The following is a 14,118-nucleotide window of genomic DNA, read 5'->3' as shown; positions in this document are numbered from 1 at the left end:
AATTTAATAAAAATTAAGTGAAAGTATTCAAAAAGTGTTTTTTTACCAAATATCATTATCATTATGATCAACTTATAAAATATATATATAGTAGAGGTCAACTCTATCAATCTTCTCAAGAATACTTTCTTTTTTTAATTATATTTATTAACATGATCAGCCCATCGCTCCTCCTACTTAATGTTCCCTTACAATCATTCAAATTATTAATATCCTCATATCCACCCAGCACATGCATCATTGTTTTATCTTCCCTTTTATATATCCTACATATCCTTTCTTCTTCCTTCGTCCAATACTTACATTTTCTACTTTCATTTCCAACTCTAAACCTTGCTATTACGTCCACATCATTCATTCCCTTCAAATAATCTGGTATGCAGTCTCCTTGCCAATTCTGCAATTGTAGAGCCTTCATATTTCTTCTCCCATCATCATCTCTTACGTCTTATCTTCACCATTTCCTCGACGCATACTCCCATTCTTCCCCATTCATTCAATTATTCCTGATTCAACATTAAACCGTTTAAAGCTTCATCCCTTTTTGTCATATCTTATTTTTTGTTCGAATTTTTAAAATCTTTTTCCTCCATAATTCCATTAATTCCCTCCGTAAAACATAATCCGGTGTATACTCCTCCAACCCTGAAAATCCACTTTATGTACTTCTTGTAAACGTTTTCCACCTGTTTGTGTTCATTTCAGCTTCATACTTCTACCCTATAAAGAGCTACACTTCTAACCGTCGAATTGAACAACGTTTTCCTACTAATCCAATCGTTCTTACATAAACTTTGCCCTATTCTCTGTGTACTTCTTAGTCAGGCGTAAAAAGTCACGTTGAACAATCTGTGATCACCAATTTATACAAAAATTTCAAATCACAAGGGACTCTAAGAGAAGCAAGAGACGGAATATGCAAAAACTCTGATAGGTTTGTATAAGTGCGATCAATGAAAGGGTCAGGTGAACCTACCCGTGGCGCTGATATTCTAAAAAACTTATATTCAACGGTTCTGACTTGCTTAATATAAATTTGTGCAATGGGATACCATATCATTGACGCGTACATCAGAATTGGTCTAACTAACAATAGATACAAAATTCTAAGAATAGTTGGTGACCTTTTTTTGATTTCACTTACTTTGTCTAATATCACATCATTGAGTTTGTAAGTGTAATTTATTTGATTTCTATTTCTAGAAAAAGTTATAGCTTTACATTTCTTTTATATTAAGAGAAATGTCATTGTTTGAGCACCAAGTAAAAAGCTTATCAAAGCACGCTTGCAATTTTCCGGTATCTTGATCACTAGTTACAGTTCTAAAAATTTTTAAATAGTCCGCAAATAACAAACACTCGGCCTCATCTATCACACACGAAAGATCATCAAAAATATTAAACAAAAGAGGGCCTAGATGTGAGCCTTGTGGAACACCCGATAGAACATCAATTCCTCTAGATACAAAGTTTTTATATCTAGCATATTGTACTGTGTGTGACAAATAGTTTTTGAGCCATCTATTTGCTGAGTAAAACCGAAATATTTTAATTTAATTATTAATGCAACATGGTTGACTGAATCGAAGGCTTTACTGAAGTCCGTGTAAATACTATCTACTTGCACATTGTTTGCCATAGAAAACAGGATTTTCCACGAATAACTAGCTAAATTCGATTCAATATTCCGGCCTTTACAAAAACCAAATTCTCTACCTAGTTATTAATCATTGATTCAATTTCAATCACGTATTTATTTAATAAAAGTTTTTCTGAATTTAATGTCATTTTATTTATTTACGTATTAGCTTTATCACAGTAAAACCAAAAAATCCAAACAATCTACATTTGTTCGTTTTTCCGTTTTCTGTAGAATAGGAGCTTTTGTTACAATATTAAACTTAGCAAGAAGTTTACAAGAACTCGTTCAATTTTGTAATTCTTCTTAAACTCGAGTTGTCATCCGTTGTCGTCAATCTATGCAAATCTTCTTGCAAATCTCTTTCTTGCAGGATGTCACTGTCTTTTTCGGCTCTCCTCCCTATTTTGCTCCGATTCGGCTGGGTTTGTAACTTACGAGAATTAAGACCGGATAATCATTAGAGTAACAGCGCTTTAATATCGTTCGAACGGAAATTGAAAGATTCGACGCTGACAACGACGCCTTCAGTACAAGCGTCGAGTCGGGTCGCTGAAAGCCCGACGAATATCTCAGAAAAGTGTAGCACATATTGAACAATCAAATTATATCCATTCAACGGGAATATTCAAAGAAGGAGTCAAATTACGGTTTAGAACAGGATAAAAATTTACTTTTGCTGTTTTTTGTGATTTCTTGTCTTTTTTATGGATTGGAACTAAATGCACAAAAGAGAATAGCTTTAAAAAGAAATAGATTACAAATTTTTATCAAAGTTAATACACAAAAAAATATGTGAATGTAATTTTTAGTAGACATATGTATATGCACTTGAGGAAATTACATTAACTTTTTATGAAATGAATACGATGTAACAAGAAAATAATGAACATTGGCTATGGTAGTCAACAAGAAATAGGCGAGATTGGTTAGTAGGACACCTTCTCAGGCTTGAAGGTCTAGTCAGAGACATACTAGAGGCAGAAACGGGTGTTAGGAGGGGTAGAGATAGACCTAGATTACATTAGTGTTCACGAATAGTTAAGGACGTGGGATGTTCTAGTTTTAGGGAAATGCGAAAATTAGCTCAAAATAGGAAAGAGTGGAAATGCGTGACCAACCAGTCTTAGGACTGACGACCTTATGATGATGATCACATATATGTATATGCATTAGCCTTTTTAACAAACTTTTAATAGAATGTTCTCATTCAAGATTAATGTAATCTGTAACTGAGGACTCCAAATGTCCTTGATTTTGTTTGCAGTTTCCTTTTTATGAATTAAAATAGACAATACATGATTGCCTCAATGTCTCTACAATTTCTTTCATGTTTACCAGGTGTACTAGTATGAAATGCGGATTTTGTTTTAAAAAACATGTTCAGTTCGGAAGAATGATAAAGCTGCTTTATTGAAGGTATGCTCCATCGCTTGTGATATATATTTTTCATCTTTCGGGCAATTTGTGAATACCATTCACGGAGCCATTTTTTCACATCTTTGTACGAATCAAAGCGCTGCTCAGCAAATGAGTGATCCATCGATGCAAGCAAGTGATAATCTGAAGGAGCCAAGTCTGGTGAGTAAGCCGCATGGGGTAGGACTGAGCGCTTCCCTTTTTTCAAGTGGCGAACGGTTCAAATCTTTAATGGTAAAGTTGAGTATTCGCCGTTTCCCCAAACTTTAACAATTGATAATAGACCATGTCCCTCTGGTCCCACCAAACACAGAGCATCGTCTTTCTACCAAAGCGATTTGGTCTTGCGGTCGATCTGGATGGTGCACCTGGGGAAATAAATCCACTTTTCATCCCCTATAACTATCCAATGCAAAAACGACTTCTTTTTGTGCCAAACAAGCATAATTTCACATGTGTTTCTGCACTTTCCAATTTGCCTGTCGTTCAACTCATGTGGTACTTGTGGTACCCATCTACCGGACTTTTGAATCTTTCCCAGCTCGCGTAGTCTATTGAAAACAGCTTGTTGACTGACGCCCAATTGCTTTGTATTTCGTCCAACAGTACTTGCAATTCCACATCTTCATGTTTTTTTGGCGTTCGTTGTCTGAAACATCGAAGTCACCATTGTTCAACAACATTGCCGCGTCATCTGTTGTTGGAAATCCACATTTCATACTTGTACATCTGATATCTTCCTTCTGAAAATATGAATAATAAAGTTGGCAACTCTAATTATAAGACAGTTACATTATAAGTTACCATCTTAAATCAATAATTGTTGTAATTTTAAAATAACGATTTTTACCGAATACTTCTTCCTTGTAGACAGTTAGCCTGTCGTAATCAAGGTTCAAATTTTTCGAATGCGTTTACATACGATTTCCAGCCGTGGGTCCAATAATTTTCCTTGTGCACTTGTCGTACGAAATCGGAGTCCATTATAAATGATACCTGAAAATGAAGAAAGCATCTGTTACTAGCGACCGTGAGCGACTGAACGCGCCGTACCGCGTCGGTTCGCTTCGTCGGGAGTAGCAACATATTCTCCAAAGCATAAGCTAATACTAACGATAACAACGAATTTAATGAAACTCATTCATCATCTCTATCCCATTTCTTTTGGCCTGACTTCTACTATTACTGACTGCTGCCGCTGCTCTTGCTAGGTACTGTGCTTTACGAATATTAAAAATTGCAGGCTGTGCGAATGTATCGCAACAACATGGCTCCCTTATTAAGAATGTACCGTTTGCAATTTTCATCTTCATGTCTCCGGAACTGCGAGATAATGCAGCGACTTATTTCACTTCATTGTCTCAAATATAAATAAGAATCATAATATTTTTCGGTTTGTTCTGTATTGAGCTGACATAATATCATAACATCATTTAGCACAACAAATGCCTGTACATCTATATAAAATTTGGATTACGTAAAACGTTATTCATTGAAACTTTAAATTTAAATGTACTGAATAAAATAAAAGACTATATTGTTTCATCATCATCATAAGGTCATCAGTCCTAAAACTGGTTGGACACGTACCTACACTCTTTCCTATCCTGAGCTAAACTTCGCATTTCCCTAAAACTAGAACAGCCCACATCCTTAACTATTTGCGAACAGTAATATAATTTAGGTCTACCTCTACCCCTCCTAACTTCTGTTTCTAGACCATGTCTGAGAAGGTGTCCTACCAACCTATCTCGCCTATACTGTTTATCGTATCAAAAAACAAAGAATGAAATACATTTTATAAATAATAGCTAATTAATTTATCTACTTATCTACTTTTACATCAAGATGACATTACATATCGTGCGCAAATAAAAAGAATTTTGTAATTTTTATTAAAAGAACAAGTTTGTTTCTATTTCTGAAGAAATCGCAGTGTAGCGAGACAATATTATTAATTAAGTTCTTTTATTAAAAATTGTGAAAGTCATAAAGTGCTATTTATTTATATATTTCATAAAATCATTCGTCAATATGACGGAAAAGTTAAAAAGTGAAAGTCATGTTCGTCGACCTCAACTATTACTTTATAATACTTAATGGATTTTTGGTAGGCCGAGGATTTTCGTTTCGAAAAGTACATAAATAAAAATAGAGCCGCCCTAATTTTAGGAATCGTTAATCTTTCTTATCGTCAGTAGTTATCTAGTAAACTGAAATACTTTTAATCTAGATATTGCTACTAAAACAGCCAATATACAGTTTTATTATAGGAAGTTATATTCTCTACCATATCACATCAAAAGAAATCCCTTCATGAAATAATTAACTTTTAATTCGATAAAATTAATTATACATCTTTTACGCTATAGAAACGTTACCAAATACCTTTTTGGTATAAACATTTGTTTTGATTATTGTTGTTCCATAAATTAAATAAATATACATTTAGAATGTTATTTAGCACAATCAGTAACACTTTTCAATCAATTATTAAATGATTGATACGCTTTCAATTTCCTTATACTATTGAAAATATTTCACAAATCTCCAACTATAAGGAATAATTAGATAACTGACTAAATTTTCAAATCTTACAACTTTACTACACTTTTTTTAGGATTTAAGTTTAGGAGTAGGCAACGTAATTTTTTATTGCAAAACAAAGTAATCGACCTTTTGTATTCTGAATACGAAAAGCATACAGCTAATATCTATCCGCAATATATATTTAGAACTATTTAATTCCCACCAGCATTTAACGTTGGTGGGCGGGCAGTCTCTCTAGATTACGCCGGAACGTAGGGCTGACGGCCCCCTTCAGCCTCCTTTCAGGAATCGTGGGAACGGATGGGTAGTGGTTCGGGTAACAAAGATGAGACGGACGAAATGAAGACAGAAGAGAATGAAAGATTATCTGTGGAATATTACTGCCCCAGCATTTGCCTAAGTGATCCAAGGAAACCACAGAAAACTTGAACCAAGGCAGACGGGCCTGGAATTGAACGGCGTCCTCCCAAATGCTAAGCAATAGTCTAAATCTCTAGGCCATGCCGCTCGGTCTTTTTTCAAAATTTTCTATGGCTGCTTCAGTGATGTCAGAACGCTGAGCCACTTTTCAATTTTTTTGTGCGATTTTTTTTCACTCTTCAGTAGGTATCCCACAGTAAAACCACTTGCTACTTTTTTAAGCAATTCACATCTGAGAATTTTAGAAAAAATGTACCTAGATAATAAAATTAATAATAATGAGCATAGACGCGCCTAAGAAACCACCGACAGAATGCAAAACGCTTCGTTTTTTTATTTCGGATTATTCAGAAGATTTGTCGAACTATTTCCGTTAAAACGAAGAAATTATTTTACGTGACTTCATTCGGGTAAAATGGATTTCAGATTGTCTGGATTCTGTTGTAATTCGAATGTAAGTTGATTTTTACTGTTTACACTATACTTTTCCGACTAACTGGCTGACACGGCGCCGTTTGTGAAAACAGATACGAATTCCACTCCTTATATTGATTTCAGTAGGCGCAGTAAATAACATAAGTAAATAAATATTGTACATAAAAAAAATTATAAGTGCTGTCGGCACAGGGTAAAGTAGTATTACTTAAATGGAAGTTGGTGTCAGCAGTTTCTTATGCTAAAGTGTACGATGTACCTATTTACAAACAACTCCTTGAAATTTAATTTTTCAAACAATTTTTAACACAAAGAAGGTGATTAAACAAATTGTTCGCAAAAGTGAATTTTGACCTCTCGAAGCAATGATGCTAACAGTAACAGTTTGGAGCTCACAGTGACTGATAAAGGAAAAGAACTTGTTATTTAATAAAAACACTCGACTCCATCGAAAAAGATCTATAAAGGTAGAAACAAGATTATCAAGATGAGCTTAGCTTTACTTAAAGAGCGGCAAAACAGTATCATTTAATAGAGGTCATTCCATTAACAAAAAAGTTATTCGTCTATAAAATTGTCAAAAGTAGGTTTCGATATTTCCGGCTCTGAATAACGTACACATTTTGCTGATAGCAAAAGAGATAAAGTCATTCGTGCTAAACTAACTGTCCAAATCACAGGTTTCTTTTAAAATAACGATGTTAGGTAGCGTCCAGAAGAAATGGAGCACTCTGTATGAAATATTTTATGTATATGTACCATATGATTCCAAACCACTTTTATGAAAAAAAGTATGTTATCAAAGTTATGAACAAAACCGTCGTAGGTGGAACACTCTGTATATTATGTCTATAGAAATTTAGATCTTTACAGTTATTTGAGGTGTGCTCGTAGATTTTTTTCTAGAAAGAAGTTAATCCATCATTTTCAATTTTCGATACAAATGGTAACCATGAAAAGGCAAATACTTCATTGATGCATGATTATATGTTACCTACATGCATTTATGAAGAATTTTCAGATTATGTAGGTATGATTCGAAAGCTAAAGCATGCGAGGGTTTTCAGTTTTATTTTTAAAACTTAATAAACCCTTATTCTGCATGTAAAACTGAGCTCATTTATGAAATGGAATAGCATTATTTCATAATTTATAATGCATTAAGCATAAAAGTACTCAACTTAACCCGAATCACTTTACCTACTTACCACATTTACGTATAGATATTACCGGAAATGTATGAAATCCGTCATTGTATACAATTCCTAGGATGTGTGTATAATTCCTAAAATCGCCCAGATATGTGTGAAATAGATTATATTAGACACATTTCCTAGGAAATCCATACATTTCCTAAATAGCAATCGGAAATGTATTACAGGTAATACTAAATAGGCAATAATACGGCAGGTTGTTTGGAAATTTACCCATATCCATGGGTGACGTCGTTGTTTAGTTATAGAGATTTATGAAAGACCGGAGTATCTATAAAGTCCCTGCTGATATGTTACATATTAGAATAATGTGACGAAATTATCTTTGTTTTAGCAAACACGATGATCTTGAATTTTAAGTATGTTATAGAGATGATAATGCTGGTCATTTGGGCGCGGAGATCATAATGAAGCATACTTTTCGAAGATATTATTCTAACATATCAGCAGCGGCGTTAAAGAAACTAAAGTCTGTCATAAATCTACCTGTTAACCATACAATAATAACGTCACTAATGCATATACATCAGGCGAATAAACTCAGTTTACAAACGTGTTTCATTCATGTTGTTCACAAAAAACATTTGTTTTATACATTTCCCAGTGCAATTTCTAGGAAATGTATACATTTCGAGGATATGTGTGTATTAAAAATCTTTGAAACAATATTTTATAGGTTTCCTAAATAGTCTCGGAATTGTATACATTTCCTAGGAACAATACAATTCCTAAATTTCATACATTTCCGGTAACATCACAGTTGAACGATTTCCAGAATAAATGTCAAGAACATTGATATGGTCCACTCATTGTATTACATTACGTTAATTACATTATAATTTCGAATGACAACGTTTTCTATTACATGGAATGCAATATTATTATGTTTGTTCCAGTGCATTTATGGATGCTACGTTCATTCGGCAATTCTACCCACGTTCCACAGAAGATGTTATTGGCTTCTTCAGGTAATCTCTAAATTAATTGAATTAATTATAAGACTTCAATCCTTCATAAGCTCTCGGTTAATCGAATTACTTCATACGTGAAAGCTCAAGACCGATCACTTCTCTGCACAGGTTTCCCACAAATACGAAACTGCCAGTAAATGGTGTGATTAAAATTCCAAATAATGCCATTTATTAATTTAATGGCGCGCCTCAGTTTTACTTATTATTCATTGCTGGATTCTAAAATTATAATTTTCAAAAAGAATTTAAAATTAGTTTCAACTACCTGTGTATATTTTTGTAACAACCAAGTAGTCCAATTTGTTATAAGATTTTTTTTCCATAAAGAATTCATGTAAAAATAAATATGCGGCAGAAATGAGTTGATTTTGCAAAGATTTCTCCAACCAAAATTTTCATACCACCAAGAAACCGGATAAGTAATGAAAACAATACTATTTATGTTTCATAGAATCCTGACATTGTATTGGTGCATTATTTAAACGTTCCCTATCCCGATGATAACAAACTGGCCGTCATAACTCCCAGCCTTTCCCTTTGGGCAGACAAGAAAGAATGGACAAAAGAAGAACTTATTTCACAGCTAAAGCCAATGTTTTTCAGCGAAGAAGAACCCGATCTCAACAACGAACTAGAAATATCGGTAAAAAGAGCCTTTTTCTACTTGCATCAGTTTTATCTCTTGTAGATTAAAAAGAATTACATTTTTATATTATTATTTTTTTCTAAATACACGTTTTATTGTTTAAGACCGCTGAAACCGTAGAAACTATAGTCAGTCAACTGATGGAAAAACAAAGAGTTGCTCGTCAAGCAGCTCTAGTAAAACAGCTAGAATGTGGTTGTCCAGATTCCACATGCGCTGATGGAAAATCCTGCTCACACCCCATGCGTAGAATTGGAACACCGAAGAACGATGTTTCCAGTTCTTTAGCTTCTTCTAGTTCGAATTCCCGCCCCCCTAGCAGAGCAGATAATAATCAAGTGTCCTCTACCACCGGAACCCTTTTAAACAACAACCATTCCAACAGAGTATACCCAAGAGACCTTAGGAATCATCACGTACAAGGCAACAATCATGCCACAACAAATTCAAACAATCCTGCCCCGTTAGTTTTGAGTTTGTCGCAAATACAAAACGGCGGAGGACTTCTAATTTTGAATAGCAATTCGGCCACTAATTCTTCCAATAACAGTCATCAGTCTTTCATCGCACCAGTTTCAGTTTCAAACTACGTTTCAAGCACCACAGCAGGACGAGCTCAGAACAGGGATAGAATGAATAAGACACCGTCACTCGTTCTTAAACAGGAAGTAATGGATTCCCAACTGGCCAGTGCGTACTTACAGCAACCTAATCAAAATGTAGCACCCACCAACAATAAAAGAGAAAACAAAATGGATATCAGACAATCAACTGTGAACGATTTCTCGTTCAATCATCAACATCAAAAACAACACGACGGCCACTTAAACGAAATGGTCATGGTATCAGCTCCGCCCACTCCATCGAAACGAATGGATACAAGCAACGAAGAAGTTATCGATTTTAAGCATCAAAACTTTTGCGATGATTCCGTCGTACTCTTGGACACCGATTCCAGTGGATCGTTGGCCAGCAAAAACGAGCATTCGTCCGTCATAAGCGGAGGTTTCTTTAATGAAACCCTTGATCTGTCTCAAGAAGACATACAGAAAACGTTATCCGCTAATATGCCACTGTGTTCAGCCGATCTAGAATCGCATCAAAACTCCTGCAATACTTCAAGCAATAGGAACAGAGGAATCAACAACAAGCAATCGCAACAACACCACCACCACCACGACCAGTCCCTTGCAACAGATATCAATCCTATGGATTTCATTGATAATTGCGACGTTGTAAGTCCCACTCATGTGGTAGACGACGACGTGTTTGTCAATTTGGACGCTTTTGATATGTTAGGAGAGTTTCCAGAGTTTGATGCGTTAGATTCCGGCCATAACGGATTATTTGAAGTCAATAATCCTGAAGAGGGAAGACAAGAGCATTCAAAACAAAACGAATCCTCTCAATCCCAGCAAAACTCCCGAGGGGAAAGCTCAGCTAAGATAACGGATTATTCTCCAGAATGGGCATATCCGGAAGGAGGGGTAAAAGTACTGGTGACGGGTCCCTGGCACTCTTCTGGACCATACACAGTACTTTTCGATAATTTTCCCGTACCCACTACTCTTGTACAAGATGGAGTACTTCGTTGCTATTGTCCCGGTACGCTTGAATATTTATTCAATTATAAAATATAAAAATTATTTAAAAAGCACTAAATATTAACAATTCTTGATCATTGTTTTACTTCCTGTGATATTCATAGGAATTATTGCAATTTCACTTCGGATGAAAGAAACTAGGTACCAATTTTAAGGTTAAATTCTGTCTAATTTGCTTGTTGAATTAATGGTTCATTGACTGAATTATTCAGGTAGATGTTAAATGCACACATACTGTAATCTGTTGCATTATATAATACCAACACATTTTCTATTCTACGTCCACTGCACTAACTTTCTGAATTTTAGCACACGAAGTGGGTTTAGCAACGCTCCAGGTAGCTTGTAATGGCTGTGTGATATCAAACTCTGTGATATTTGAATACAAATTACCATCTCGCGAAGAACAAGTAACGTTGTTAGAGCCCAAAGTTGAGAAATCGAACGACAATTTGCTTAAATTCACGTTACTACAGAGACTAGAGGCAATGGATGATCGACTTCACATAAAACAGGAACCCACTGATGGATCTGACCATGTAATGCTCTTAAATAAGATTTTATAAAAAGTTTTTCATGTACTCCAATTTTTCTTATCCAATTTAGGTTGAAGATACTGTGCTTTTTATGCAGCCTAATTTTGAAGATCGATTAGTATCATACTGCCAAACGATGACTTCACGGGTATGGCAATATGGAGAAGAACTTAGTGTCTCATGGTTCGCAAGTCACCGAGGTATGACGTTGCTGCATTTGGCAGCTTCTTTAGGCTATTCTAGGCTCGTTTGTGCCCTACTCCACTGGAGGGCAGAAAACTCATCATTGTTGTTAGAAACAGAAGTTGATGCTCTAAGTCAGGACGAAGATGGAAACACACCTCTGGTAAATACTTATGATCTTTTAAGCTCTGCGTAATTTTATACGAAAAGTTCAAGTACTTCAATGCCCATTGTATTTTCTTTTCTTCCAGATGTGGGCATGCAGTAAAGGTCACACGGAAACAGCTGTAATGCTTTACAGATGGAATCATACGGCTCTTAATATTAAAAATTCGTCATTGCAAACGCCACTTGAAGTTGCAAAATCAAATCGTCATATAGCGCTTGTGAAAGAGTTAGAAAAATTGGAAGCTAGAAGGGAAAAAGCAAATTTGATTTTGCATTCAAGTATCGCATCAGCAGACAACCCGAGTCCTCCAACTATTTCTCCTGCCAGTTCGATAACTTCCATAGCTTCTGCAGTTTCTAATAGTAAATCGCACGATGGAGTCTTTTTGAAACCTGGAATAATGACAAGGTAATTATCATTTCAGTTAGAAGGATATTTAATCAATCATTGATGCATGTTCTTTCATTTTAAGTTCACTAATGTCTGACTCGAACCTTCAAAGCCGAAATTCGATTGGCGGAGGGTTAGTCAAACGCCCTTCCATTGATAGTGGAATCAACATGACTTCTTCCGATAATTCTCCATTACTTCGACCAAAAAGTACCAGAAGCAAAGAGTGTTTAAAGTTAACCAGGTAAATTATTACTAATAATAATATTTGTATAAATTGTACAATAAATTACTGTGTATGTTGATTATAGATTTGATAGAAGTATGTCATTACCAATTTGTTCACCTTTATCTAGCCAGGATGGGTCTTATGACAACGAAACCCTAGAAACTTCTAAATCACGTAAAATGGATTTTGCTTTGTGTAAGTTTCAAATTTTCTTTATCTTAAAATTCAAAGTATTGCAGGTAGGATCAAAGAAGTTTTAGTCATAATAATTATTTTTTTCAATAATTTTAAATGCATGTATTTATTTTGAATTGTCTTTTTATTTGATATATACACAGTGTTGCAAAAATGTACCAAAATAGTATGTTATTCCGTTCTTTGCAGAAATTGAAAAACCACTTATGATTAATTATTAAGCAAACTAATTAACTAGTTAGATTGCCTTATTCTTAGTGCAAGGAGAAGAAAATAGCGAAACTTACTTGAATAGTGCCAGTACGTGCATCATACGTTTTCAATAATAGGTTTGGTTTTTTAATTGTTTTAATTTTTAACATTAGTTATTCCATAATTATTCAAAGAATCAAAACATCGCAAAGAATCGAGTAAACTACTTTTCCAGTAATATTTTAGTAACACCGTATATAAAACAGATGTAAATTTATTTATAAAATAACATATTGAGAATGTTGAGAACTTCTCATTACTGAAAGTCAAATTTTGATTTCCATTACTATGAGGTCACCACAGCCAATTTCCATATTCTTCCAGGTGCAAGTATGTCATTACCAATTTGTTCACCATTATAAATTATTTAATAATAATTTTTTAAAAGTTTCAAAGATAGGATACTAAAGTAAGTTAAAAAAACAGTAAAATCTGTAAAATGTTAAATTTAATTTTAATGAGAGTCTATAGAAAATGCGTTTTGGTATTTATGAAAGTTAACAAGTTGAACATATCCAACACAATGACAATTCTAAGTAATAATTTCGTAAAATATATTATATATTTTTAAGTATTAATTATTACAAGTGTAAATTTTTTGTACCCATTGGATACTTGCTTAAATAACAAAATGAGTTATTTAATTACAAAAAACCTGTAAATATATTTTTTAATTATAACAGCTTTCATGAATACCACATAATATTTCTTAAATCTAGTGTAAAATTTCTTTTGAACATTTGAAAAGATCGATACGAATAGTAAGCGCATATGACTTAATTTTTTTGGTATGGTGATACAGGCGAAGCGGGTAGTGAACCCCGAAGCAATAGTCCCCTAATTGACGTGGAAGCAGTGTCTGATGATGACTCGGACACCCGAAATAGTGCCGTAGGTCAGTGTGATGTCTAACTAATTGTCACTAATACTTATCTAACTGTTGTTTGTCGGTGTTGCTCCACTACTACTCTGATTACTCAAACTGTTGTCGATGTTATTATTGGTGTTTTCTTGTTTACATTATCTTTATAACTCCACTAACCCTTAAATATGTTTTTATGAGTACAGGGTGATTAAAATGTACCATAATTTAATTGATGATCGCAGAATTCTTTAACAAAATATACTATATAAACTATTGGACTTATAGGGTCAAAAATTACGATCTAGAATGTATTGATGTACCATTCAGATCAAAAATATTATTAAAAATTAAAGGGCCCCCTTATCATAACATTAAAAAATCGATTTTTATTCATCATCGTC

At 34.3% G+C, this 14,118-nt stretch overlaps 1 protein-coding gene across 2 annotated transcripts in view; it reads left to right on the top strand.

Annotated features, from left to right (window-relative positions):
* The window catches only part of LOC108732486 (calmodulin-binding transcription activator 1), a 47,516-nt gene that overhangs the window by 14,369 nt on the left and 19,029 nt on the right, over window positions 1-14,118 (top strand). Inside the window, exons 3-11 of one of the 2 annotated variants that reach the window (XM_018463329.2) lie at window positions 8,574-8,645; window positions 9,100-9,291; window positions 9,399-10,899; window positions 11,208-11,437; window positions 11,505-11,780; window positions 11,869-12,194; window positions 12,259-12,420; window positions 12,488-12,600; window positions 13,655-13,747. In XM_018463329.2, coding sequence (XP_018318831.1) covers window positions 8,574-8,645; window positions 9,100-9,291; window positions 9,399-10,899; window positions 11,208-11,437; window positions 11,505-11,780; window positions 11,869-12,194; window positions 12,259-12,420; window positions 12,488-12,600; window positions 13,655-13,747 — 2,965 coding nt within the window. The remainder of the gene's footprint in view (window positions 1-8,573; window positions 8,646-9,099; window positions 9,292-9,398; window positions 10,900-11,207; window positions 11,438-11,504; window positions 11,781-11,868; window positions 12,195-12,258; window positions 12,421-12,487; window positions 12,601-13,654; window positions 13,748-14,118) is intronic. The other variant, XM_018463330.2, reaches the window with a different exon arrangement.

The sequence above is a fragment of the Agrilus planipennis genome, unplaced genomic scaffold (genome assembly GCF_000699045.2).
Source record: "Agrilus planipennis isolate EAB-ADULT unplaced genomic scaffold, Apla_2.0 scaffold23, whole genome shotgun sequence".
Classification (NCBI taxonomy): domain Eukaryota; kingdom Metazoa; phylum Arthropoda; class Insecta; order Coleoptera; family Buprestidae; genus Agrilus; species Agrilus planipennis.
The sequence above is the reverse complement of the archived record's forward strand: the minus strand, read 5'-3'. Positions and strand labels throughout refer to the sequence as shown.